We start from the raw sequence: 26,691 nt of genomic DNA, 5'->3' as shown, positions 1-26,691 counted from the left end.
TATTATACTTGCTTCATTGCTTAGCTGATCATCCTCTAACCATTTATCAACTCATCTTATGTTTTATGTGATTCAAAGTAAATTGTAGATACCAATACACTTCTCTTTTAATTATTTAGTATGTATGTTATTACCTATTATACAATATTTGTTTAAATTTTTTTTCTTTTGAGGCAAAATTTACATACAACGAAATGCACAAATTCTGGGTATTTACTCCTCTTAAAATTATTAAATCAGGCTTTCGTCCCCACCGTTCCTCCATGTTGTTAAATCGAATGGGCAATCTTCAGCCCTTGATCTACTTATGCAATATAAGCAGCATCTGACCTAGTTGATCACTCCCTCCTTTCTTTCTTTCTTTTTTATTTTTTGGAGACAGAGTCTTGCTCTGCAGCCAGGCTGGAGTGCAGTGGTGCAATCTCAGCTCACTGCAACCTCCACTTCTTAGGTTGAATCAATTCCCGTGCCTCAGCCTCCGGATTACAGGCATACGCCACCACACCCAGCTAATTTTTTTTTTTTTTTTGTATTTTTATTAGAGACGGGGTTTCACCATGTCGGCCAGGATGGTCTTGATCTCCTGATCTCGTGATCCATCCACCTTGGCCTCCCAAAGTGCTGGGCACAGTGCCCAGGCACTCCCTCCTTTCTTTTTTTCTTTTTTCTTTTTTTGAGACAGAGTCTCACTCTGTCATCCAGGTTGGAGTGCAGTGTTGAGATCTTAGCTCACTGTAACCTCCACCTCCCAGATTCAAGCAATTCTCCTGCCTCAGCTTCCCGAGTAGCTGGGACTACAGGTATGTACTACCACGCCCCACTAATTTTTGTATTTTTATTAGAGATGGGGTTTCACCATGTTGGTTAGGCTGGTCTCAAACTCTTGACCTCATTATCCGCCGGCCTCAGCCTCCCAAAGTGCTGAGATTAGAGGTGTGAGCCACCGTGCCCGGCAACCTCCGTGGTTTATTTGACCCCCAGAACACCATCTTTTTCTCTTATCTCACTAGTCACTTCTCAGGGGTTGAGGCTTTGAGGAGAGAGCAGAGGGTGAAAAAACAAAGTGGAGAAGGGACAGTGAACAGTCTAGGAACATCGTGGGTGCTTGCCTGGCAGTGTTGAAGGCTCATTGGAAGATCCCAGTTGAGATTTTAAAGTGAGACTAAACCAGGCATAGTGACTCAAGTCTATCATCCCAAAACTTTGGGTGGTAGAGGTGGAAGGTAGAGGCCAGAAGTTTGAGACCAGCCTGGGCAACACAGTGAGACTCTGTCTCTATAAAAAATTAAAAATAAAAAAATGCTGAGCATAGTGGTGCACCTGCAGTCCCAGCTACTCTGGAGGCTGAGATGGGAGGATCACTTAATCCCAGAACGTCGAGGTTGCAGTGAGCTATGATCCACCACATCTCTCCAGCCTGGGCAACAGAACACGACCTTGCCTCAAAATATATATACATAATATAATAAAAACAGTCCTGTCTCAAAAATAATAAATAAAGTGTGGAGAATTGGTTTGTATCAAAGAGTTGGTGATTGTATCATTTGGGATAATTAAATATTGGGGAAGGCAAAGGATGAAGAAGTTGAGGGATGAGGGGCCGTGAAACTTTCACACAACACTGGGGGTGCCAATGTCCAAGGATTGTCAGAGTTTGAGGACTAAAGAGAATGGGCTAGAAGGATAGGAAGAAGCAGGTAGAGAGCTGGATGCATGAAACTGATACTACAGGCTGGGCACAGTGGCTCATGCCTGTAATCCCAGCACTTTGGGAGGCCGAGGTGGGCGGATCACGAGGTCAAGAGCTTGAGGTTAAGAGCTGGCCAACATAGTGAAACTCCATCTCTACTAAAAAAATACAAAAAATTAGCCGGGCATGGTGGCAGACTCCTGTAATCCCAGCTACCTGGGAGGCTGAGGTAGGAGAATAGCTTAAACCTGGGAGGCGGAGGTTGCTGTGAGTCGAGATCGCATCAATGCACTCCAGCCCTGGTGACAGTGTGAAACTCCATCTCAAAAAAATAAGAAAAGAAAAAGAAAAAAAGAAACTGATACTACAACTTATTGGTAAAAACAAAATATGCTCATGGGGGCAAGGGGCTGAGGTTGAGTGGAGGTCGAGATCACCTGGGGAGAGGTGGGGAAGGAAAGAAATGAGGGCCTGGAGTTTGGAGATCACCCACATGTGAAATCATCATGAATTAAGGCTGGAGTCTGGGAGAAAGCAACGGTGATCTGGGAGTCCATACCATGGAAGAATGAGGGAGAATGAGCAAGAAGTCAGCAGAAGACAAGGACAAAGGCCTCGTATGGTGGCTCACATATGTAATCCCAGCACTTTGGGAGGCGAAGGTGGACAGACAGATCACTTGAGGTCAGGAGTTCAAGACCAGCCTGGCCAACATGGCAAAACCCATGTCTCTACTAAATATTTAAAAAAAAAAAAAAAAAGGCTAGGCATGGTGGTGCACACCTGTAATCCCAGCTACTTGGAAGGCTGAGGCAGGAGAATTTCTTGAACCCAGAAGGCAGAGATTTCAGTGAGCCAAGATTGTGCCACTGAACTCCAGCCTGGGTGACAGAGCAAGACTTCATCTCAAAAAAAAAAAAAAAGAAAAAGAAAAATACAAGGACAAGGAGGGGTGGGAGAATGTGTCATCTGAAGACACAAGGGTCAAGCAGAGTGGTTTTAGGATAAGGGGAGGGAGAAAGGTCTGTACATGGCAGTAAGGGAGCAACGAAGGCACCTGTCCCACCTGCAGGCCCAGCAGTGCCAGGGCTGTGGGAGGAAAAGCAGCCTCTGCTGGAGAGGGCAGCAGGCCAGAGTCCCAGGGGACTAGGCTTCTGTGAGAGGCAGAGAGTGAAGGGAGGTCACTGTCCTCCTTCAAGGTTTCTTCTTGACCCTGAATAATACAGAAACTTGGCATCGACTGAGAAACTCTTACGCACCAAGCACTGTGTTTGGGGCTTTTCCCATACGTTATCTCCAAGCCTCATGCAATTCTGTAATGTAGATAATACTATCCCCTTCCTACAGATGGAGAAATTGAGGCAGGAAGGAAAATAACAGAAGAGCCACGGGGAGTCGCCTCTCACCAACGAAGAGTGAATGACTAACCCATGAAGCACTCAACAAACCGCAGCCTTGCGAGAGCCACGTGGTCAAAATCTACCCAAAGCTAAACCACCTATGGACTTCTCAGTCACACAAGCCAAGAAATGCCCTTTCTCTGTGAGTTCTGCCAGCTTGAGTGGAATTTTCCAACTCTTATAACCAAAATAAGATTCCTGACACAAACACAATTTTGATCTCCATTGGGCAGGTGAAGAAACAAAATAAGTTGGTTGTTCGAAGACACACAGCAAAGATCTGAACGCAGGTCTGTCCAACATGCTAGTCTGTTCAAAAGCAGCCTCCCACCCTCCGCTCAGAGCCCATGGGCTCAGAACCCTCTCTTATTTCGAGTTGAGTCTCTTCCTCCCAGGGGGACTCTATAAAGGCCAAGACTGGACATTTTGGGAAAAAAGAGGGGTCAGTTGGGCAACGTCCTGTCCTTGGGCCGATTTCACCATGGAGAGCCATTTAATGGATCACAGACCATGCTTGGGAGGATTAATTTTTACATGGTCCAGTGGACCAGGCCCCAGGTCTGTGCTCCCTGGAATGTGGCAGCAGAGGACAGAAGTGTTCTCAGAAAGGTACATGCTGTCTTCAAGCTTTCAGATCCAGGACAGCATGAGTTGAAGGGGATGAAAGCCCAGGGATTTAATCTTGAGAAAGCCAGAGGGTGCCAGATTACACACCCACACTCTCCTGCCACCTCTGCCTGCTGTCCTGTATTTGCTGATTCTTTCTCTGAGTTTCCCCCCCCTCCTCTCTTTCTCTTTCTTTCCTTCTTTCTTTCTCTTTCTTTCCTTCTTGCTTCCTCTTTCTTTCTCTTTCTTTCCTTCTTTCTTTCTTCTCTCTTTCTCTCTTTCTTAATAGAGTCTTGCTCTGTCACCAGGCTGGAGTACAGTGGCACAATGTGGGCTCACTACAATTTCTGCCTCCCAGGTTCAAGCGATTCTTCTACCTTAGCCTCCTGAGTAGCTGAAACTACAGGCCTGTGCCGCCACATCCAGCTAATTTTTGCATTTTAATAGAGACAGGATTTCACCATGTTGGCCAGGCTGGTCTCAAACTCCTGACCTCAGGTAATCTGCCCCTCCCCCCCGCCGGCCCCTGGCCTCCCAAAGTGACAGGATTAAAGGGAGAGCCACCACATTCAGCCTTCCTTATTTATTTTCTTCTTTTTTTCTACCTTTCCTCTTTCTACAATTGTTTGTAAAAAATAAACACAAATGAGGCCAGGTACGGTAGCTCACACCTGTAATCCCAGCACTTTGGGAGGCCAAGGCAGGCAAATGACTTGCGGCCAGGAGCTCGAGACCAGCCTGGCCAACATGGTGAAATCCCATCTCTACTAGAAATACAAAAATAAGCCAAGTGTGGTGGCGGGCACCTGTAATCTCAGCTACTTGGGAGGTTGAGGTGCAAGAATCACTTGAACCCAGGAAGCAGAGGTTACAGTGAGCCAAGATAATGCCACTGCACTCTAATCCAGGTGACAGAGTGAGACTCTGTCTTAAAAAAAAAAAAAGGAAAGAAATATATGCAAGTGAAATATAAATACAAAAATCAATCATCAGGCATCAGGAGAGGGTAAACGATAAACTAGGATAGAAAATATAGGCCAGGTGTGGTGGCTCACGCCCGTAATCCCAGCACTTTGGAAGGCCAAGGTGGGTGGATCACCTGAGTCAGGCGTTTGAGACCAGCCTGACCAACATGGAGAAACCCCATGTCTACTAAAAATACAAAATTAGCCTAGCATGGTGGCACATGCCTGTAATCCCAGCTACTCGGGAGGTGGAGATTGCAGTGAGCAAAGATTGCACCATTGCACTCCAGGCTGGGCCACAAGAGCAAAATTCCATCAAGAAAGAAAGGAGAGAGAGAGAGAGAAAGGGAAGGAGGGAGCGAGGGAAGAAAGGAAAGAAAGAAGAAAATATAGACTGAGGATGAAGACAGAATGCAGTGCCACATGCCAAATGTGATATTTCACAGTAACTATGGTTGAGCTTCCTGGTGGCCAAAGCAAAAATAGAAAACAGAGTCAATGATGTAGTTCAGAATATCTGAGTAGTGTGGACAGACACAATCTGCCATCAGAGGAAGCAAAAAGCTTTTTCCAATACTTAGCTCCAAAAGAAAATGTTCACATGCTGTGTATAGGTGACACTGAATCCTGTCATATCTTGTCCCTGGACGCATCCCAGATGCAAACGCAGTAAGAGTTTTCTTAACCCTATTTCCTGACACATCCTTTGAAGGAAGCTAACAAAATACAACTCAGTGAGAGTGTTTAGAAAGCCCAGAGTCAAATGCACCTTTCTAATGGCTTAGCTTGATCCAACAGCATTTCCTAAACATTGTTTCTCAGAATCTCAGAGCTGTACACAGCATTAAAAAGCGGTTTGCGGCTGGGCATGGTGGCTCACGCCTGTAATCCAAGCACTTTGGAGGCCAAGGCAGGCTGATCACCCGAGGTCAGGAGTTCAAGACCAGCCTGACCAACATGGTGAAACCCCGTCTGTGGAAAAAAAAAAAAAAAAAAAGCGGTTTGTATGAAGAGTTCTGCAGGCAAGTAAGAATTTAGCTCACCTGTTCCTCTAGCTCAGTATTTCTCAAAATGTGATTCGTCCATCTCTGGTTTTCTGTGAGCTTCTAAAAGGTACTTCTGAAAAAAACTAGGGGTGGGTGGAGACGAGGGTTCCCTTAAAGAAATCAGTTTGAGAAATAATGCATCCTTCACTTTACCTTGGAGGTTCACAACGGAATTAGAGTATTAAAGCTTTTAGAAACCCAGCAGTTAAAAAACCTACTTGATTTTGTTTAAGTCTGACCCTTGTCATCTGGGGTGAAGAGGGGACCATGCTTGGTGTCACAGCGCCTTCCAGAAGCAACATACTCAGTGGGGTTCACATGGAGCACAGCACCCTGAGCTCAATTCTCCTTTGACCACAAGCCATGAAAGTGATCATACATCCTCAGGATAGAGGGAGCCCCAGACACCCAGCCTTTGCTACTCCCAGTACTCCTGCCTCACAATAACCTCAGAACCCCAGCCTTCCCGGTCACTCCTCACATTGGGCTTGCGAATCTCCAGAAGACTCTGTCATGTTCTATTCAGTCCCCTTCCATGTCCCTCTCTGCCAACCTTCACACTGCCCTCTGGAGTTCACCTCCATTATCAGCAAGAATCCCCACATGCTGACTTCTCTGAGTTCCCTTCACTCTCTGCCTCTCACAGAAGCCCAGCCCCCTGGGACTCTGGCCTGCTGCCCTCTCCAGCAGAGGCTGCTTTTCCTCCCACAGCCCTGGCACTGCTGGGCCTGCAGGCGGGACAGGTGCCTTCATTGCTCCCTTACTGCCATGGAGACCTTTCTCCCTCCCCTTATCCTAAAACCACTCTGCTTGACCCTTGTGTCTTCAGATGACACATTCAGCAGCCTCTCCATTGTTTTGTTTTTTTTTTTTTCTTCAGATGAAGTCTTGCTCTGTCATCAGGCTGGAGTTCCGCAGCACAGTCTCAGCTCACTGCAATCTCTGCCTTCTGGGTTCAAGCGATTCTCCTGCCTCAGCCTCCCTAGTAGCTGGGATTACAGGTGTGCACCACCATGCCCGGCTATTTTTTTGCATTTTTAGTAGAGCCGGGGTTTTGCAGTGTTGGTCAGGCTGGTCTTGAACTCCTGACCTCAAGTGATCCATCTGTCTTGGCCTCCCAAAGTGCTGGGATTACAGGTGTGAGCCACCACACCTGGCCTTTGTCTTTGTCTTCTGTTAACTTCTCTTATGTTTCAATTCTCACATCTTTCCTTTTGTCTGAAATGTCAGCAAGAACTCTAGGGCTGCCGGGCACAGTGATTCACACCTGTAATCCCAGCACTTTGGGAGGCTGAGGGGGATGAATCATTTGAGGTCAGGAGTTTGAGACCAGCCTGGCCAACATGGCAAAATCCCTTATCTACTAAAAATACAAAAATTAGCTGGGTGTGGTGGTGGAATCCTGTAAACCCAGCTACTCAGGAGGCTGAGACAGAAGAATCACTTGAACCAGGGAAGTGGAGGTTGCAGTGAGTCAAGATCACACCATTGCACTCCAGCCTGGGCAACTACAGTGAAACGCCATAAAAAAAAATAGAAAGAGAGAGAGAGAGAGAGAGAGAGAGAGAGAAAGGAGGGAAGGAAGGAAGGAAGGAGGGAGGGAGGGAGGGAGGGAGGGAGGGAAAGAAGGAGGGAGGGAAAGAGGGAGGGAGGGAGGGAGAAAAAAGAAAGCAGTCTAAACAGAAATATTCAGAATTAATTCTCCTTCTCTGTGGACTGTGAGATTACTGATTACAGATGTCTTCTTCTTTTTGTTCATCAATTATCCCGTTTTTAAACAATCAACATTTTTTTGTCCCACCGCTGGAAACAATCAACATTTTTTAATGTAATTGTTTTTAAACAACAGGAAAAAAAAGACAGTGTAGTTCAGGTGCGGTGGCTCACACCTGTAATCCCAGCACTTTGGGAGGCCAAGGCAGGTAGATCACCTGAGGTCAGCAATTCGAGACCAGCCTGGATGACATGATGAAATACCATCTCCACTAAAAATACAAAAAAATTAGCCAGGCGTGGTGGCACATGCCTGTAGTCCCAACTACTCGAGAAGCCGAGGCAGTAGAATTGCTTGAACCCGGGAGGTGGAGGTTGCAGTGAGCCGAGATTATGCCATTGCACTCCAGCCTGAACAACAGAGCAAGACTCCCTCTCAAAAAAAAAAAAAAGAAAAAAACAGTGTAGTTGTTTCCAGCTTCCTACAGTTTATGCCTTAGGCATTCATTATCTGTTACATTGTCTTTCTCTCTAAATGTTCGTAGGTTTCTCATTACCATCATTTTGGTTCCAGATCCCATTCTTCTCTCTCCTGGGCGGGGCACAGTGGGGATGGGGGAGGTGGGGTGGGGGGGAATAGGGATGGAGCCTGCCGGGTTCTAAGGAGTACAGAGGCAGGAATTCTGGGACAAGAGTATGAGCTGAGACGGTTGACAACCAGCCCAAGGCAGAGAGGAGTGGAGAGCAATGGGGCGTTTGGCTGGGACCTGGCTTCCTGTGTCCACCAGAGTGTGGGGTGAGGGTGAGCCGATCAGCACAGAGGCCAGGGATGATTGGACAGTTTGATCTCAGGACAGTGCTGCCATCAGACTCCTTTCTGACTTGATGGGAGGCCAAAAATTCAGATCAGAAATGTCTTTGCAGGGTACAGGGCTGTGTGGTTCCTAGCACCTGTGATTTCAAAGGTAGATCTCCCTCAACAGGACCCGCTCCACATGCCGGACCTGCAGCTGGGCGTGAAATTTCACCCCCACATGAGGCTGTGCTTCTCAAGCGGGAGTCCATATGACCTCAGGGCTGTGAGAAGCCAGAAGATGGAAGAAACTGAATTTCAAATGAAAAAAAAAAAAACTGAAGATTAATGGGGTCATGTTTGTACAGCAATTAAAAAATATGTTTTATTTGGAGATTTGGAAGGATTCATGTATGCCTCTAATGTTGTGGTAACACAAATATAGCAATGGAGAAGAATGTGAAACCTAGATGAATTTTAAGTCTCCAGAGACACTTTTTACTTCCCCTGGGATAGATCTGCTTCAGGCTACACCTCACACTCTGCCCATATTCACTCCTCTTGAAGAAGCGCAGGTGAAACAGATCACCGAAGTGTCTTATCTCATGTCCCTGGAAGAGATTAATTTCACCCAGGTTAGTTACAACCCGAAGTACATAAATTACTAAGCCTCTCATGAGCAGGTTGTAGTCAGAGGTGGAGGGCTTAAATAATCTTCCACAATTTCCTCAAGTGTTAATGTCACCATTTTATTTTATTTTATTTTACTTTTTTTTTTTTTTAATACAGGGTATCACTCTCTCATCCAGGCTGGAGTGCAGTGGCATGATCTTGGCTCACTGCAACCGTCACCTCCTGGGTTCAAGCAATCCTCCTGTCTCAGCCTCCTGAGTAGCTGGGATTACAGGTATACGCCACCACGCCAGCTATTTTTTGTATTTTTAGTAGAGACAGGGTTGCGCCTTGTTGCCCAGGCCAGTCTCAAACTCCTGAGCTCAAGCAACCCACCCGCCTGTGCTTCCCAAAGTGCTGGTATTACAGGCGTGAGCCACTGCGTCCAGCCTCTATTTTGTCCAATTTTAAAACTGAGCTTCAGTGAGGTTGAAATTCTTGCCCAAATTCACACAGCTGGTAAAGTGACAGGAGCCAGATTTCCAGCTAGAGTCAGTGCTGATGATAGTTAAGGCAAGGCACTTTTCTTTTTTTTTTCCTCAAGATTGAGTCTCACTCTGTCACCAGGCTGGAGTGCAGTGACGCTATCTTGGCTCACTGCAACCTTTGCCTCCCGGGTTCAAGTGATTCTCTTGCCTCGGCCTCATGAGTATCTGGGATTACAGGCATATGCCACCTCGCCCAGCTAATTTTTGTATTTTTAGTAGAGACGGGGTTTCACCATGTTGGCCAGGTTGGTCTCGATCTCTTAACCTCATGATCCGCCTGCCTCAGCCTTCCAAAGTGTTGGGATTACAGGTGTGAGCCACCGTGCCCCGCCTAGGCAAGGCACTTTAAATAAACAAAGTTATTTTTAAGCCAAGATGGTAGGAGGAGGACAACAGGAAGGAATGCTCTGTTAACAGTGGTCATTTCTCAGGGGCTGTAGCAAAAGGAACTTTCACATTCTACTTTATCTATTTCTGAAATGCTTGCATTGTTGCAGTCAATATGTTTTCTTAATGGTGGTTACCCAATGATGTCAAAGGTTATTTTGCAAACTCTAACCCCAAATAACTTCCCTTGGTCTGATTTCAACTTCACTCAGCTACCTTCTGACAATTTGATTTCCTGTTAAGCTGGCTAGAGAGCGGGGCACTGGCTGGCTGGGTGCAGTGGCTTATGCCTGTAATCCCAGCACTTTGAGAGGCCGAGGCAGGTGGATCACCTGAGGTCAGGAGTTTGAGACCAGCATGGCCAACACGGTGAAACCCTGTCTCTACTAAAAGTACAGAATTAGCCGGGTGTGGTGGTGCGTGCCTGTAGTCCCAGCTACTCAGGAGGCTGAGCTTGGGAGATGGAATCACCTGAACTTGGGAGATGGAGGTTGCAGTGAGCCAAGATGGCACCACTGCACTCTAGACTGGGCAAGACAGAGCAAGACTCTATCTCAAAAGAAAGAAAGAAAGAGAGAGAGAGAGAGAGAGAGAGAGAGAGAGAGAGAGAGAAAGAAAGAAAGAAAGAAAGAAAGAAAGAAAGAAGGAAGGAAGGAAGGAAGGAAGGAAGGAAGGAAGGAAGGAAAGAAAGAAAGAAAGAAAGAAAAAGAAAGAAAGAAAGAAAGAAAGAAAGAAAGAAAGAAAGAAAGAAAGAAAGAAAGAAAGAAAGAAAGAAAAATTAGAGAGGGGCATTGGCCAAGCTAACATCACTGTGTGGCCCACCTGATTTTCTATTCTTATTATAAATGAAAGTGGCTCAACACATTTTTCTCCTCCCATCCCTAATCCATCCTAGAGTCTCACAAACAGAAAAGAACATTATGCAATGCAAGTCAAAACATAGAATCTCTTCTAGCATCCTAAAACAAAGGGGTTAGGTCACTCCTGGCCATGTACAAAGTCTGGCTGTCTCATCAAAGCCTGACCCTTTGTCAGAGAGCAAGCAAAGGCTTCTTTTCTTCATCCATTGCTGTGATACTTAGAAGTTTTCACTTGCAAGAGACAGAGTTTAATTTAAACTGACTTAAGAATAAAAATCAGGATAGATTTTATAGGTTAATATCTGTGAAAAATCCAATGCTAGGTGTCCAACTTCAGGCGTGGCTGGATCTAGGTGTTCAAATAATGTAATCAGGCCTCTTTGATTCTTGCCTCATTTTTCTTTTGTGCTGACCTTACTCTTGAGCAGGTTCTCTGCACGCTGTGGTCCTGGCAGCCCCAGGGTTTCATCCTCTAACTTGGAAACCCAGGAGAGAAACTTCTCAAGAGTTCCAACAGAAGTTCCAGAATTGAATATCATGGGCGTGGCTTAGATGACATGCCTATGCCTAAACCAATGACTGCAGCCTGCAGAGCAGAGCACGCTGATTGGCCCACCCTGAATCGCACCAGTGGCCCACTTCCAAAGAGCTGGAGCCAGAGATCACCCTAACCATGCACACACAGAATGACAGTGGGAAGCAGTGGTTGCCCAACATGAAAGAGAAAACCGTAACTGAAAAAAGTGGAAAGAATGCGAGGCATGAGGAAAAAAACAGATTCCCAGAACTACATCCAAGGTCCTTTCAGGTTGATCTGGGGGAAAACGTGATAGAGATGTGAACCCTTAATATCTGAGACAGGTCTCAGTTAATTCAGAAAGTTTATTTTGCCGAGATTGAGTGACGGCCTCAGGAGGTCCTGATATGTGCCCAAGGTGGACAGAGCACAGCTTGGTTTTCTTGTTTGTTTTATTTATTTATTTTTTATTTTATGAGAGAGAGTCTCACTCTGTCACTCAGGCTGGAGTGCAAAAGCATGATCTCAGCGCACTACAACCTCCACGTCCCAGGTTCAAGCGATTCTCCTGCCTCAGCCCCCTGAGTAGCTGGGATTACAGGAATATGCCACTGCGCCTGGCTAATTTTTGTATTTTTAGTAGAGATGGGGTTTCACCATCTTGGCCAGGCTAGTCTCGAACTCCGGACCTTGTGATCCACCCCCCACCCCCCGGACTCCCAAAGTGCTGGGATTATGGGCGTGAACCATCACGTCGGGCTACAGCTTGGTTTTATACATTTTAGAGAGACCTGAGACGTCAATCAACATATGTAAAGTGAACATTGGGTTCAAGTTGTCCATCTGGAAACGTGGGACAACTTGAAGCAAAGGCAGGAAGACTTGAAGTGGGGAGGGGGCTTCCAGGTCATAGGTAGATAAGAACGATTGCATTCTTCTGAGTTTCTGATTAGCGTCTCCAAAGGAGGCAATCACAGAAGCCTTTGTCTCAGGGATCAGAGAGATGGCTTGGAATAAATGGGAGGCAGGTTGACCCTAAGCAGTTCCCAGCGTGACTTTCCCCTTTGGCTTAGTGATTTGGGGATCCCAAGGTTTATTTTCCTTTCACAGAGATAACTGGTGGTCTGGCTACAGGTTGAGAAGAAATGGAGTGGGATGGTGAGAGATGTGGATTTCAGGGACAGAGGACCCAGGGGGAGCCTCTGTGGGGCTGGTGACTCCAGGACACAGAGGATGGCCTGCAGTGCTAGCTGCTGGGGTAAGGGAAAGAGCTGAATCAGAGTCACAGGACTCTGTGTGGTCCTCGACAGGTGACATGAGCACCAAAGGATCCTTCACATGGGCTTCTGGGTTCAGAGTGACCTGAATGAGACATTTGTTTGAGGGAGTGGACAGGCCACCCCACCCTCTGCCCTTCAGGGCAAGGTAAGGGAGTCACGTTTTCCTAACTGCTGTGCTGCTAATATCTGCCGGTCTCACACGAGTCTTGTTAGCCTACGTCACCTGGCTGAGGCCAGTTGCATCTAAACCAACTGATGAGACTGATTCAACCAGACCTTGGACGCTGGTAGATTCCACAAGGTCCTGCCCCATGGAGGGCCCCTTGGCAGCCAGCCAGCAGTCTATCCTGACCACACCCTGCCGTTGCTTCCTGCCCTTCCCTATGGGGCTGTGTCAGGGTTCTGGGAAATGGGGGCTGGACCCCCTGGCACAGGGCTTGGCTTAGGGTAGGCCCAAGTAAATGACAGCTGTTCTTAATACTACTGGATAGTCCACATGCCCAGCACACAAAGGACACCTGTGATCAGGTGTGTGACGCACATAGCCAGGCCAGATGGGAGGCTCATACAACTGTAACCGTGAATACAACTGCTGTTACTCTAAAGAAAGGAAGACAGTAGCAGGTGCTGAACACCTGTGGGCTGTTTGTGGTTTTGTTTTTCTGTTGGGCTGGGCTTTGTCCCCCTTCCACTCACGGTTCTCACCACTCCTGTCTTCTTCACAAGGCCACCTGCTGTAAATGTGCTCCAAGTGCAAACAAACTTTTTCCCGTTCACCCTGACATCCAAAAGGTTGTGTCTGAGAAAGTGAGATTACCCCAGTCCACCTAGGTCCGACTCACAGGGCTATTAACTGTGCAGGTTTGTAGATGCCAGTGAGCCAAGATCGCACCACTGCACTCCTGCCTGGGTGACAGAACGAGACTCCGTCTCAGAAAAAAAAAGAAAAGTTAAATAACAAAAATAAATAAAAGGTTCAGGGACCAGGGACATGGGGGTGAGAGAGTTGGATTCTGATACATCCCAAAGCTGGAGCCACCGTCCTGTGGGCAACCACCAGGCACCCAGCCCCAATAGGAAAGTCCTGATCACTAGGCCCCACCCCCTTTGCCCTCCTATCAGTCAATCAAAGTTTCTAGACCCGCAAGTTACTGATTAACCCTAGGTTTTGAGAAAATAAATAACAATAACTGAAGGGACAACGTAAGCCAAGAAACGAGCTGGGCAGCTCTGGGAGAGAGGAGTGACAGACAGCTGTTGTCAGCAGGCACCTGGCCAGAGTGAAACACTCTCTGCCGATGCCCAGGTGCTGAGAGACAGCGTCCCCCAGCCTCTGTGCCCACAATGGCCTGCACCAAGACCCTACAGCAGCCCCAGCCCATCTCCGCAGGAGCCACCACAACAACCACCGCTGTTGGCCCCACTGTGGATCATAATGGCTCCATAGAATGTGACCTGGAGTGTCTGGTGTGTCGGGAGCCCTACAGCTGTGCTCGGTCCCCCAAGCTGCTGGCCTGCCAGCATGCCTTCTGCGCCATCTGCCTGAAGCTCCTGCTGTGTGTGCAGGACAACACCTGGTCCATCACCTGCCCGCTGTGCCGCAAGGTTACCGCCATCCCCGGGGGCCTCATCTGCAGCCTGCGCGACCACGAGGCGGTGGTGGGGCGGCTGGCCCAGCCATGCACAGAGGTACCGCTCTGTCCTCAGGAGCTGACGGATCCTGCCACCTTGGCAGCAGGGCACCCCAGCTTGGTGGGAGAGGATGAGCAGGATGAACTAAGTGCCAACCACGTGGCAGCTCGGCGCCTGGCCGCACACCTACTCCTGCTGGCTTTGCTCATCATCCTCATCGGGCCCTTCGTCTACCCTGGTGTCTTACGGTGGGTGCTCACCTTCATCATTGCCCTGGCCCTGCTGATGTCCACCCTCTTCTGCTGTCTCCCCAGCACCCGGGGCAGCTGCCAGCCCTCCTCCAGGACTCTCTTCTGCAAAGAGCAGAAACACAGCCACATCTCTTCCATTGCCTGAGCCCCCTCTGATGAGGCTGCCCCTGCAGCCCTTTCTGCTCTTGGGCCGCCTGACTTCCACAATGAACAGGGTAAGGGATGACAGACTAAGACTGGCTCCTTTGGGAAGTCACATGCCAGGGGGCTTGCAAGCCAAAGCCAAGATGGCCATCCTGGGTCAAGAGTTACATGCTTGGATGGCAGGCTTGCCCCTGCCCTTGTGATAGCATAGCTAAACTGTTGGGGGTAGGGGCGGAGACACAAACTACTTGAACACGACTAGATGGTGGGAGCGCCCGTTCCTCCTATTCCAATGTTCCTGGTTTTTTGTTATACAACTTGATGAAAGTATTGCAGTATTGATGCTATTGTAGAATAGAACTGGAATTCCATTTTTTTGCAATTTATGTAGCTGGTTTATTTTCTTGTTTTCCTTTGGGTGTGTGTGTGTGTGTGTGTGTGTGTGTTTGGGGCAGCAGTTGGTTCACATTTCCAGTTGTTTCACGTTTTCCCTCCTGGGAGCTTGGAGTCCACGGGGAGGGCCCACTCCGCTTCCTCTGAGCATCTCGTGCCCATTCCAGCCTCGGCAAATATCCTGGTTGTTTGGGTCTCCCACTGAGTCCACCCTAGTGTTGAAGAGACAACATGTATGTGACGGGATGGTGTTTCTGAAGCTGCAGGGGGAGTACCACATTTAGCTGGTAGAGTTGGGGAGGGGTGGAAAGGGCAGGGTTTGGGAATAGCTCCCAGCATCTTTACTTCCCCACTCAGCGCCACCAGGCCCTGACTTAGCAGCAAATCTCAGGATTACCAGAACTGCAAACCACATACAGCGAGTCGGGCTACCCATCTATTTCATAGTCCCACACGTTAGAACAAGATCTTTATGGATGTTACTTTCTTTGTTATTGCATCCCAAGTCCCATTTGACCTTTCGTCATAAAGATAAGAGGACCCATAAATGCAACGGTCCTCACCAATAACCCCACCTTTCCCACCTCACCCGACGAGTTACAAGGTTTTCTGTGCCTTCTCTCTACCGTGTCTGCTTCTTAACACAGGGGAGGCATCCGCTGGAGGAAATGACTTTCCATGGTTGCCGGGGCAGCCTCAGACAGGGGCTTATATAGGAGTGCAGGTGAGCAGAGGCTGGGAGGCCACACACAATTTCCTTCCAAAGGCCCCATAAATGGGAAACAGACTTCAAACCTCACAGGAGTGCTGGTGTCTCAGGGCAACTCTGACACCCATGCCATTGGCTCTAATGACAACTGCAGCTGAGAGTGTATGAGTGTGGGGGCATGCACAGACCCACGCCTTTAAGCCAGACCAAGTGGGCCTGAAGAACACCCTGTCTCCCAAGAGGAGGAGGGTCACTGCCTGAGCTGGCCCTGGGCATGTCAGTTTGGGATGGCTGCCAGTGGGATAGGCAAGGAACATTCCCTCCCACTCACTCCTCCACTCCTATTCGATCTGTAATATTTCTCTGCCCCTTCACCAAGATCAAAACTTCCCCTAAGGGTTCAGTTGCTAATGGCACCATTTCTACCATAATAATGGTGGGTACTTGTTTATCCAATACTTACTCTGTGCCAAGTACTGCATTAACTGCTTTACATGCACTATCTAGTTAATCTTCACAAAAACCTTATGAAATACAGGCCAGTATTATCCTTCTCTTGCAGAGGAGGACGTTGAGGATCAGAGAGGTGAATTCGCCTGCATGAGGTTGCCCATTCAGTCAATGCCAGAGCTCCCTTGAGAATGAACCCAGGGCTCCTTCTGCCTCATGATGCTGCTTCCTTTGTGTGCAACTCCAAAATAAGTGGGAATCTAGTCAGCACTTGAGGATTTTTGAGAGGTGCACAGAGAATAGGAAACTAATTTCAGGAGCCTCCAAATTCTAGCAGTCAGCTGCTCAGAGAGGCCAGAGAATTTTAGAATCCGTCATCCATGCTAAAGAGAAAAAAAGAGAATGATAGGCTAGGGGTGGTGGCTCATGCCTATAATCCCAACACTCTGGGAGGCTAAGGTGGGTGGATCACCTGAGGTAAGGAGTTTGAGGCCAGCCTGGCCACATGGTGAAACCCTGTCTCTACTAAAAACACAAAAAAAATTAACCTGGCATGGTGGCAGCACCTGTAATCCCAGCTTCTCTGAGCCTTAGTTTGCCACTTGCAAAGTGGCAGGTGGGGGACACACTCCTCCCAGGGCCTCCATGAGGATTCAGGATGCTGCTGGGTGAGCATCCAGAGTCTAAGGGACTGCTTTTATCCGCCACCTCTGACCTCCTTGGGTAAATGGGTTTCTTGGGGCCTGTTCAGCTTGACAACCAGCAGGGGGCAGCCAGTCAAATGAGAAGCGTTGTTCAGGGCAGGCCAATCTGAGCCTACAACCTAGTGGGAAGTCCTAGTGATGAAGAGAAATTATAGGGGAAGGCCAAATTTCATTCCCAGGAGGCCCATCTCCCTATGCAGCAGCCTTAGAGGCAGACATACCTGGCTTGAATTCCAGTTCTCCACTCACGAGTCACTATGTCTCAGGTTCTTACCCACGAAACCAAGGTTATGATGCATACCTCCTAGGCTTGCTGGGCAATCAGTGAAATAATCCACAGTTGAGCACTACAGAGGGAAAGACAGGAAGAGACAGAGAGATGGGGTTGAGTTCTAGAAAGCCCTAACGGGAATGATGAGAACAGATATTTAATAAACCTGGGCACTAGAATTCACCTTTTCCATTATCAACCTCAGTACCAGCAGCATCCTCAATAATATGATGATAACAATTGCTGACATTTTGTAAATGCACCCTGAATAGTGTATTACATATATCATCACATATGCTCTGAAGGAGGTACTACTGTTGTTCGCAAATTATCAGTGAGGACTTTGAGGCACAGAGAGGTGAAGAAACATGCCTGAGGTCACACAGTGCGATGGTGGTGGGGCCATGAGTAGACTGCAGGAGTTTAACTCCAGAGTTTGGGCTTTGAGTAGCTTTGCTGTACGAGACAGAACATTCCAGCACATCATAAGTAATCAAGGTATGTGGGTCTCCTGCCCCTAAGACTGAAGAATTAAGAAGAGCTGGCATCCTCCCATTCAGTGCCAGCTTCCTGATTTAGTGGGTGCATGGGACAGAGGGTTGTGGGAGTCTACCTGTCCCACCGCCCAGAGCCACTTCCTTGCCTCACCTGATTTATTGCTGGGGACTCCTGTTCATTGTTAGAACCCGTTTTCAAATGACTGGAGGAAGTTTTTCAAGCTTTCCTAAAATAATTAATTCTTCATCTGTGGCAAAGCAGAGCCATTCTAGGAAGAAAGAACTTTCCCACGATTTCTTGCACATTAAAAAGAGAAGTCAGATCCAGGCTCTTGAATGTGTCTGGAGGTGTTCTCAAGAACTTTATATTTTTGTTAGAATATCTTGAAATCACATTTTTAAAGTAGGGGAGGGTGTATCTCTGGGAGAATTCAAAATTCTGGAAGAATTCTCTCTCTAGAGAATTCAAAACATCATGGAGGCCGGGCACAGTGACACTTCTGTAAAGCCAGGACTTTGGGAGGCTGAGGTAGGCGGATCACTTGAGGTCAAAAGTTCAAGACCAGCCTGGCCAATATGGTGAAACCCTGTCTCTACTAAAAATACAAAAATTAGCCAGGCATGGTGGCATGCACCTATAATATGAGCTACTTGGGAAGCTGAGGCAGGAGAATTGCTTGGGCCAAGGAGGCGGAGGTTACAGTGAGCTGAGATCGTGCCACTACACTCCAGCCTGAGTGGCAGAGCAAGACTCAGTCTCAGACAAACAAACAAACAAACAAACAACAACAAAAAACCCACATCATGAAATCTAGAATCCATCCATTCATTTCTTCAACAAATATTTCTTGAGGTTCTGCTCTGTGCCAGGTACTGAGCAGGCTATGCAATCCTATTTAGTGAGGTAGGGAAATTTTAATAAATGCTGAGCCTGTTATGGGTGGAATTGTGTTTCCCCAAAAATGATATGTTAGAGTCCTAACACCCAGGGTGTGACTTTCTTTGGAAACAGGTTTTTACAGAGATAACTGGGTTAAAATAAGGTCATTAGGATGGGTGCTAATCCACTATAACTGGTGTCTTTAAAAAGAAAGGACATTTGGACACAGACATACATGTATAGAGAAAAGACGGTATGAAGATGCAGAGAAAAGGCCCTGATAGAGGCAGGGATCGGAGTGGTGCATCTACCGGTCTGAGGATGACAAAGATTGCCGGGAAAACACTAGAAGCAAGGAGAGAGGCCCAAAACAGATTGCGTCTCAGCCCTCAGCAGGAACCAACCCTGATGACACCCTGACCTTGCACTCCTAGGCTCCAGAACGGTGTGAGACCAGACATTTCTGTTGATTAAGCGGTCAGTGGCACCTTAGGAAGCCAATACAGCACCTCTTCTGTGCCTGTGCTTGCACAGTGCCCATCAAACCGGGCTACTTCGAATTCAGCTAAGTCACTTTCCCAGAGTCTTATAGCAGGTAAGTAGCAGTGTCAGCCTCAAAATCAAGTCTGGTTGACTCCCAAAACTAGGTCATACTTCCTTTTCCCATTTTGTGGATGAAAAAAATCAATGCTCAGAGAAGCCCTGTGATTACCCCCAAAAATGCCCAATACCTTGTAGATGGAGTAAGAATCAGAGCCCACAGTTCCTGAGTGATCCTTAGTCCACACCTCCGCCTGGATGTGCGGTCAGGCAGGAAGCCTAAGAATTGCTGAATTATGGCACGGTGGCTCACACCTGTAATCCCAGCACTTTGGGAGGCCAAGGCAGACGGATAGTGAAGTCAAGAGATCAAGACCATCCTGGCCAACATGGTGAAAACCCGTCTCTACTAAAAATACAAAAGTTAGCTAGGCATGGTGGCACACGCCTGTAGTCCCAGCTATTCGGGAGGCTGAGGCAGGAGAATTTCTTGAACTCGGGAGGTGGAGGTTGCAGTGAGTGAGGTCCTAGAATTTTACCCGACTGTTTGACTCCAGGGCTACATCTGCACTTTCCACTCTCCACGGTTTCTCTCAGCAGCCTGTCTGCAGTGAGAAGCAGGCCAGCCTCTCTTTCAGGACACTGAGGTACCCACTGTAAGAGCCTGTTTGCTCAAGGAAGACAGGACTACAGTGGACATTTGTCTTCTCTTCTTTCCTTCAACTCTTGAATTGATTCAGCCACCCCTGATTTCCCTTTCTAAGGAAACCACCCTGTGCTTAATCTTGTTGAAGGGAGAGTTCCACCAGCAACTACTACACAAAGTGGGGCCCTGATCCTCCTGCAACTCACCACCCTGTTTCACCTGCAGTCGTGACATGATCTAAATCAGCAGTCCCCAACCTTTTTGGCACCAGGATCCAGTTTCATGGAAGACAGTTTTTCCATGGACAGAGGGAAGTGGGGGCAGGATGGGGAGTTGGTTTAGGGATGATTCAAGCATATTACATTTATTGTACACTTTATTTCTATTATTATTACATTATAGTATATAATGAAATAATTTTACAGCTCACCATCATGTAGAATCAGTGGGAGCATTAAGCTTGTTTTCCTGCAACCAGAAGGTCCCATCTGGGGGTGATGGGAGACAGTGACAGATCATCAGGCATTAGATTCTCATAAGGAGCATGCAACCAAGATCCCGCACATGCGCAGTTCACAGTGGGGTTCATGCTCCCATGAGAATCTAATGTGGTCACTGATCTGACAGGAGGCAGAGCTCTGGTGGTAATTCAAGCAATGGGGAGCGATTGTAAATACAGATGAAGCTTCACTCACTTGCCTCCTGCTCACCTCCTGCTGTGCAGCCTGGTTCCCATGTTATTAACCCCTGATCCACGTTATTCCAATAAGATGCTCTTTTCCAGAACCTCCAAGCTAGAGCCAGTGATCCAAGGAGAAATGAGCTTTTGAATGTGGCTGCAGCAAACCAGATCATCCCCACATCTGGTGCTTCCCCTCTGGTTGATTCAGTGAAGCCTCAGTTTCCTTCTCTACAGTTAACTTTTCTTCAGATAGCCTGAATCAGTTTCTATTGCTTGCAACCAATATCCCTGGATGAATGCAGGAGCTGTCCAGGACCCCGGCTGCTGAAAAATCCCACCATGGGCCTCAGCCCCTCCAAAATGCCAGGCAAGAAGCAACGCCACAGGTCAGGTGGTCGGGAGCCCTCCTACTACATGTCCCCACCCTTCTAAGAGCCAGCCTGACTTTGTGGGGAGGTTTCCCTGACATCAGGCCCAGGAGGGCAGTGCCCATGTTAGCTCTGCCTACAAGTGGGGTCCGACAGGAAACGTGGTGTGGAGCTCAGGCCAGCCACTGTTAGAGGAGACTAGCTAGCCTCCACTCCACTGGTCTCATGATTCCCAGAGGAAACAAGCTGTAGTTCTCCAGACACCCAGCAAGAGCATATCACTGGGGTCAGTCTGCAGAAGAAAACCATCTGCAAAGTCACTGTAGATGCAGCAATTTCAAAGCAACCGCAGCTCAGTGCACACCCATGAAGGAGAGGGAAAGGAAAAAGAACAATATTCGTGGTCGATGCTCATGAGCGCTTCCTGCCTGCAGGTTCTGTTCTAAAAGTTCCCTGAACTAAACTTAACTCTCGTACTCTTCACAACAACCCCATGAGGTAAGTGTGATGATTCGTTGTGCTGGGCGTTTTACACATCTTCTCTTCTCATACAATCAACACAAAACTCCTATTCAGGGAGGAAACTGAGGCATAGAGAAGGTCAGAGAAGGTCGGCAATGTGCCCGAGAGGCAGGGCTGGGATGTGGAGCCAGGCAGACCAGTCTGGCTATAGATCCCCCTCTTAGCCCCCGTACCTACCATCCCCCTGCCACCCCGAATCATTCCCATCCTTCCTCACTTTCCCCTACCCCCATCAGAACAAGCCAAGGAAAGAACAGGGACCTTGGTCAAGACAGACCTGGGGTCAAAACCAACTTCTAGGGCCAGGCACAGTGGCTCACACCTATAATCCCAACACTTCGGGAGGTCGAGGCAGGCGGATCACTTGAGGTCAGGAGTTCGAGACCAGCCTGGTCAACATGGCAAAACCCCCTCTCTGTGAAAAATACACACAAAAAAATTAGTGAGGCATGATGGCAGATGCCTGTAATCCCAGTTACTTGGGAGGCTGAGGCAGGAGAAGAGCTGGAACCCAGGAGGCTATGCTTGCAGTGAATCAAGATCGTGCCAGTACACTCCAGGTTAACTGACAGAGTGAGACTATGTCTCAAAAATAAACAAAACAAAAACAAACAACAACAACAACAACAAAAACCCAACGTCTACTGTTTACGCTATCTGTGACCTTGGGTATGGTATGTGCTTTCCCTGAATTTAGAAATGGAGGCTCATCAGGCCTGCCTGATACAGATTTTATAGGAATTCAGTTAGCTGACATGTACCACACCTGGCACGGTTCTCAACACAGAGTGGGCACCCTCCTACCCCATCAGCCTGTCAGTTGCCTGGCAAGGTGTACAATTTAAGGGACACTCCTGACCACTCTCACCCCCATCACCATCACGCAACTTGGGGAAACAAGATCTACCCATATTTACTAAAGTAAAAAAATTGAAGGAAACCTGAATAACAACGTTAGAGTATTTCTGGAGGAGAAGCAGGTTCTGACTAGGGAGAGACTTCTGGGATGCTGGTAATGTTGGTAATGTTCTATTTTTTTTTCTTTGAGACAGGGTATTGCTTTGTCACCCAGGCTGGACTGCAGTGGTGCGATCATAGCTCACTGCATCCCTGAAATCCCAGTCTCAAGCGATCTTCCTGCCTCAGCCTCCCAAGTAGCTGGGACTAGAGGCGTGCGCCACCACACCCAACTAATTTTTTTTTTTTTTTTTTTTTGGTAAGATCTTGCTGTGTCCTGTGTTGTCCAGGTTGGTCTTGAACTCCTGGGCTGAAGGGATCCTCCTGCCTCAGCCCCCCAAAGTGATGGGATTACAGGCGTGAGCTACTGCCTGGCCTATTCCATTTTTTGACTTAGGTGGTAGTTACACAGGTGAGTGTTTACTTTATAATTATTCGTAAACCATGCATACATCTTCTACGTGCTTTTTCTGTACATACATCATAGCTTTTAAAAAGTCATACTCAATATAATAATACCATAGCGTCTAAGAGCTTGGTCTGAGACTCTGGTGTCTGTTCAGTCTTATGCTGAGATACCTGCTCTGTCCACATTTGCTGCACTGAGGGTTTCAGAGCTTTGTGAATTGCCCTGGAGAGAAAGCCTTCATCTAGCCCTGTTGATCACTACTGCCTCCAGCTTTGCCCTTCAGTAAATTCACTCTCTACACTGCAGCCAGAAAGGGGCCTTCGGAAAAGAACAAATTTCAGCCTTGTTTGAAACTATTTGGTGGTTCTTCCTTGCACTCAAGGTAAATCACACCCTTCTTAGTAAGGCCTCCTGGACCTGGCTTCTTCTTAATATTGGGCCTGACTTCTCCCTGCCTGCCCCCAGCATTCCTTAATTAAATTATGCTGGCCGGGCAGGATGGCTCACACCTGTAATCCCAACACTTTGGGAGGATGAGATGGGAGGATCACTTAAAGTCCAGAAGTTTGAGACAAGCCTTGGCAACATAGGGAGACTCTGTCTCTACAAAAAATATAAAAATAAGCTAGTGTGGTGGTGTGCACCTGTAGTCCCAGCTACTCAGGAGGCTGAGGCAGGAGGATGGTTTGAGCCCAGGAAGTTGAGGCTGCAGTGAGCTGTGATCGTGCCACTGCATTCCACCCTGGGCAACAGAGCAAGACCCTGTCTCAATAAATAAATAAATAATGCTGAATGCAATGTGGTGTCCTAGATTGGATTCTGGGACAGTAAAAGGACATTAATGGAAAACGGATAAATTCCATACTTCAGTTAACAGTAAGTACCAATATCCAATACCGGTTTCTTTGTCTTGACAAATGTACCATTTGTTTATATAAGATGTTAACGCTGGGGAAAAACAGGATGAAAGGTATATGGTTCTTACATAAGAACTCTGTAACTCTCTTTGCAACTTTTCTGTCAATCTAAAATCCTTCCAAAATAAAAAGTTTACTAAATAAATAAACAACATAATTAAATCCTATCTAAAGCTAGGCTTTGGGCTGAAACCTATTTTCCTACATTAAAAAACAAAGATTAGGCCTGGTGTGGTAGCTCACGCCTGTAATCCCAGCACTTTGGGAAGCCAAAGTAGGTGGATCATGAGGTCAGGAGTTCAAGACCAGCCTGACCAACATGATGAAACCCCATCTCTACTAAAAATACAAAAATTAGGCAAGCGCGGTGGCATGTGCCTGTAGTCCTAGCTACTCAGGAGGTTGAGGCAGGAGAATCGCTTGAGCCCAGGAGGCAGAGGTTGCAGTGAGCTGATATCAAGCCACTGCACTCCAGCCTGAGTGACACAGCAAGACTCCGTCTCAAAAAAAAAAAAAACACCAAAGATTAGCAAATGTTAGCATTCTGAAGATTCAATAGCATCAAACAATCCCAACAGAATAAGGATTAAAGGGAATCGCTTTCTTACCGTGTGATTCAAGGTGATTTACTGCACGTTCAGGTACCAACTAGAGGTACCTCGTGTACCACCAGCGATACAGGTCTCACACATTAGAAAATATCAGACCGGGGGCAAGTGCAACATTCTTAGATAAGAAACAGGGAGAGGTCATGACTCAAGCCTCTGTGTAAGTGATATGGCAGGAAACTACATAATTATTACCTAACATGAAAACAGTGAGGGGTGACTGGGCATGGTGGCTCACATCTGTAATCTCAGCACTTTGGGAGGCCAACGAGAGCAGATCACCTGAGGTCAGGAGTTGGAGGCCAGCCTGGCCAACATGGCAAAACCCCATCTCTATTAAAAGTACAAAAATCAGTGTGTGGTGGCACATGCCTGTAATCCTAGCTACTCAGGAGGCTGAGGCAAGAGAATTATTTGAACCCAGGAGGTGGAGGTTGCAGTGAGCCGAGATCGTGCCGCTGCGCTCCAGCCTGGGTGACAAAGCAAGACTTAGTCTCAAAAAAAAAAAGAAAAGAAAACAGTAAGGGGAAATATTAACCCAAATGGCTTTGACTCCAAACCCCCCACACTTAGCTCTGCCAATTCCAGTTGATGGTCCAATTAACATAGTTATTCAGTTATTTGGGTCAAAGATGGCTTGGAAACACAAACAGATTGCTCAGCAATGTCACATCCATGGTAACCACACATCGTCTGAAGCAACCTCCACCCTGGCCTTCCCCTAAGGGAGTGTCCAGTTCCTCCACAGGAGGGCTCAGTTTATTTCTGAGTGTGGTAAGGAAAGAAATGACCATAAATGGCCTTTTGGTTCATTCAGTCTGAAGTTCAGCACAACAGCATCGTAGGGATCCTCTATGGGAAAGGATACGGGCTGCCTTCAGTGACAGCCCCCCTAGAATTCAGTTCCACTCAACAAACACCCAGGCCAGGCCAGGCCAGGCCTCACGTTGGTTCTAGGAGGAGAAATATCAGCGGGACATAGCAAAGCAGGCTTCTCCCATTGAGGATCCATTATCCACCACTCATCTAAATAGGTATAAATATCAAGGGCAGAATAGCAGAATCAGCCAGACCCCAGTTCAAATCCTGACTCTGCTACCTTTTAGCTCAGTGATCCTGGCCAAGTTATTTAAACTCTCGGCCTAAGTTTCTTCCTCTGAGAAATAGGGCTAATAATCACATACAGTGCATAGGGTTGAAGGATATAAGGTATGTATGGAAGACACACGGAGCCAGTAACAGGAACAGTGATCCCTAAGCAGTATTCATGGTGATTTCTAGAACTTCCACAAAAATTAAATTCAATAATTTAGTTGTTCCAAACCTGACTGATCATCAAAATCACCAGGAGAGCATATTAAAAATACAAATTCTTAGGCTCCCACATCCCTGAGAAATTCTAAATGGGGTAGGGCCAACAGAGGGCCCAGTAACCTCTATTTCCATTATACGCTCTTGTGCCTACCCCTAGTAGGTACCCAATGAATACAGGCCTCTTTCTGCCCGGGACTATTGCAATAGCTTCCTAACCAGCTGCCTTTGTCCACTCCTGCCTCTCTGCCCTCCACACAGCAGCCAATGGGATCCTTTTAAAAGGTGAGATCATGTCAGTTCACTGCCCCCAACCGTCTGCAACTCTCCATCCACAGCCCTAACTGAGTAGACGACCCTACATCAGTGGCTCCTGATCCTGATCACACATTTGAAATACCTGTGGGCCAATAGCAAAGACATAGAATCAACATAAATGTCCATCAACGGCAGACTAGATAAAGAAAATGTGTGACATATATACCATGAAATACTATGCAGCCATGAAAAAGAATGAGATCACCTCTTCCACAGGAATATGGATGGAGCTGGAGGCTATTATCCTTAGCAAACTAATGCAGGAACAGAAAACCAAATACTGCATGTTCTCACTTATAAGTGGGAACTAAATGATGAGAACTCATGAACACAAAAAGGGAACAATAGATGCTGGGGCCTACTTGAGGGTGGAGGTTGGGAAGAAGGAGAGGAGGAGATAAAACAACTCCTGGGTACTGGGCTTAATACCTGGGTAATGAAATCTGTACAACAAAATCCTGTGACACAAGTTTACCTACATAACAAACCTACACAGGGTCAGGAGCAATTGATGTACCCCTAAACCTAAAACCTTTCTTAAAAGTTTTTTTAAAATTATTTTTTGATATGGAGTCTTGCTTTTTTGCCCAGGCTGGAGTACAGTGGTGCCATCTTGGCTTGCTGTAACCTCTGCTTCTCAGGTTCAAGCGATTCTCCTGTCTCAGCCTCCCCAGTAGCTGGGACTACAGACACCCACCACCACACCCGGCTAGTTTTTCTATTTTATTTTATTTTTTACTTTTGGTAGAGACGGGGTTTCTCCATGTTGGCCAGGCCAGTCTTGAACTCCTGACCTCAGGTGATCTGCCCGCCTCGGTCTTCCAAAGTGCTGGGATTACAGACATGAGCCATCGTTCCCAGGCAGGTATTTTGGTTTTTTTGTTTTGTTTTGTTTTGTTTTTAAAGAAAAGAAATGCCTACAGGCTTCTGAACAACACCTATGCCTGGCCAGATCCCAGACCAATGGAATCAGAATCTCTGAGAGCAGAGTCCAAGTAGGGTTGCCAGATAAAATACAGGACATCCAGCTATACTTAAATTTCAGATACACCATAAGTAATTGTT

At 47.2% G+C, this 26,691-nt stretch overlaps 1 protein-coding gene across 2 annotated transcripts in view; it reads left to right on the top strand.

Annotated features, from left to right (window-relative positions):
* Positions 1 to 13,622: 13,622 nt before the first annotated feature.
* The window catches only part of RNF186 (ring finger protein 186), a 28,448-nt gene continuing 15,379 nt past the window's right edge, over positions 13,623 to 26,691 (top strand). Inside the window, exons 1-2 of one of the 2 annotated variants that reach the window (XR_013519829.1) lie at positions 13,623 to 14,515; positions 18,783 to 22,475. Coding sequence is in view for 1 of the 2 variants with exons in the window: in XM_078330613.1 (XP_078186739.1) it covers positions 13,762 to 14,445 (684 nt within the window). In the remaining variant the exon portion in view is untranslated. Of the gene's footprint in view, positions 14,827 to 18,782; positions 22,476 to 26,691 lie in introns of those variants that run through there. The other variant, XM_078330613.1, reaches the window with a different exon arrangement.

This window comes from Callithrix jacchus, chromosome 7 (assembly GCF_049354715.1).
Source record: "Callithrix jacchus isolate 240 chromosome 7, calJac240_pri, whole genome shotgun sequence".
Lineage (NCBI taxonomy): Eukaryota > Metazoa > Chordata > Mammalia > Primates > Cebidae > Callithrix > Callithrix jacchus.
Note: the sequence above shows the minus strand (reverse complement) of the source record. Positions and strands in the feature narration are given on the sequence as shown.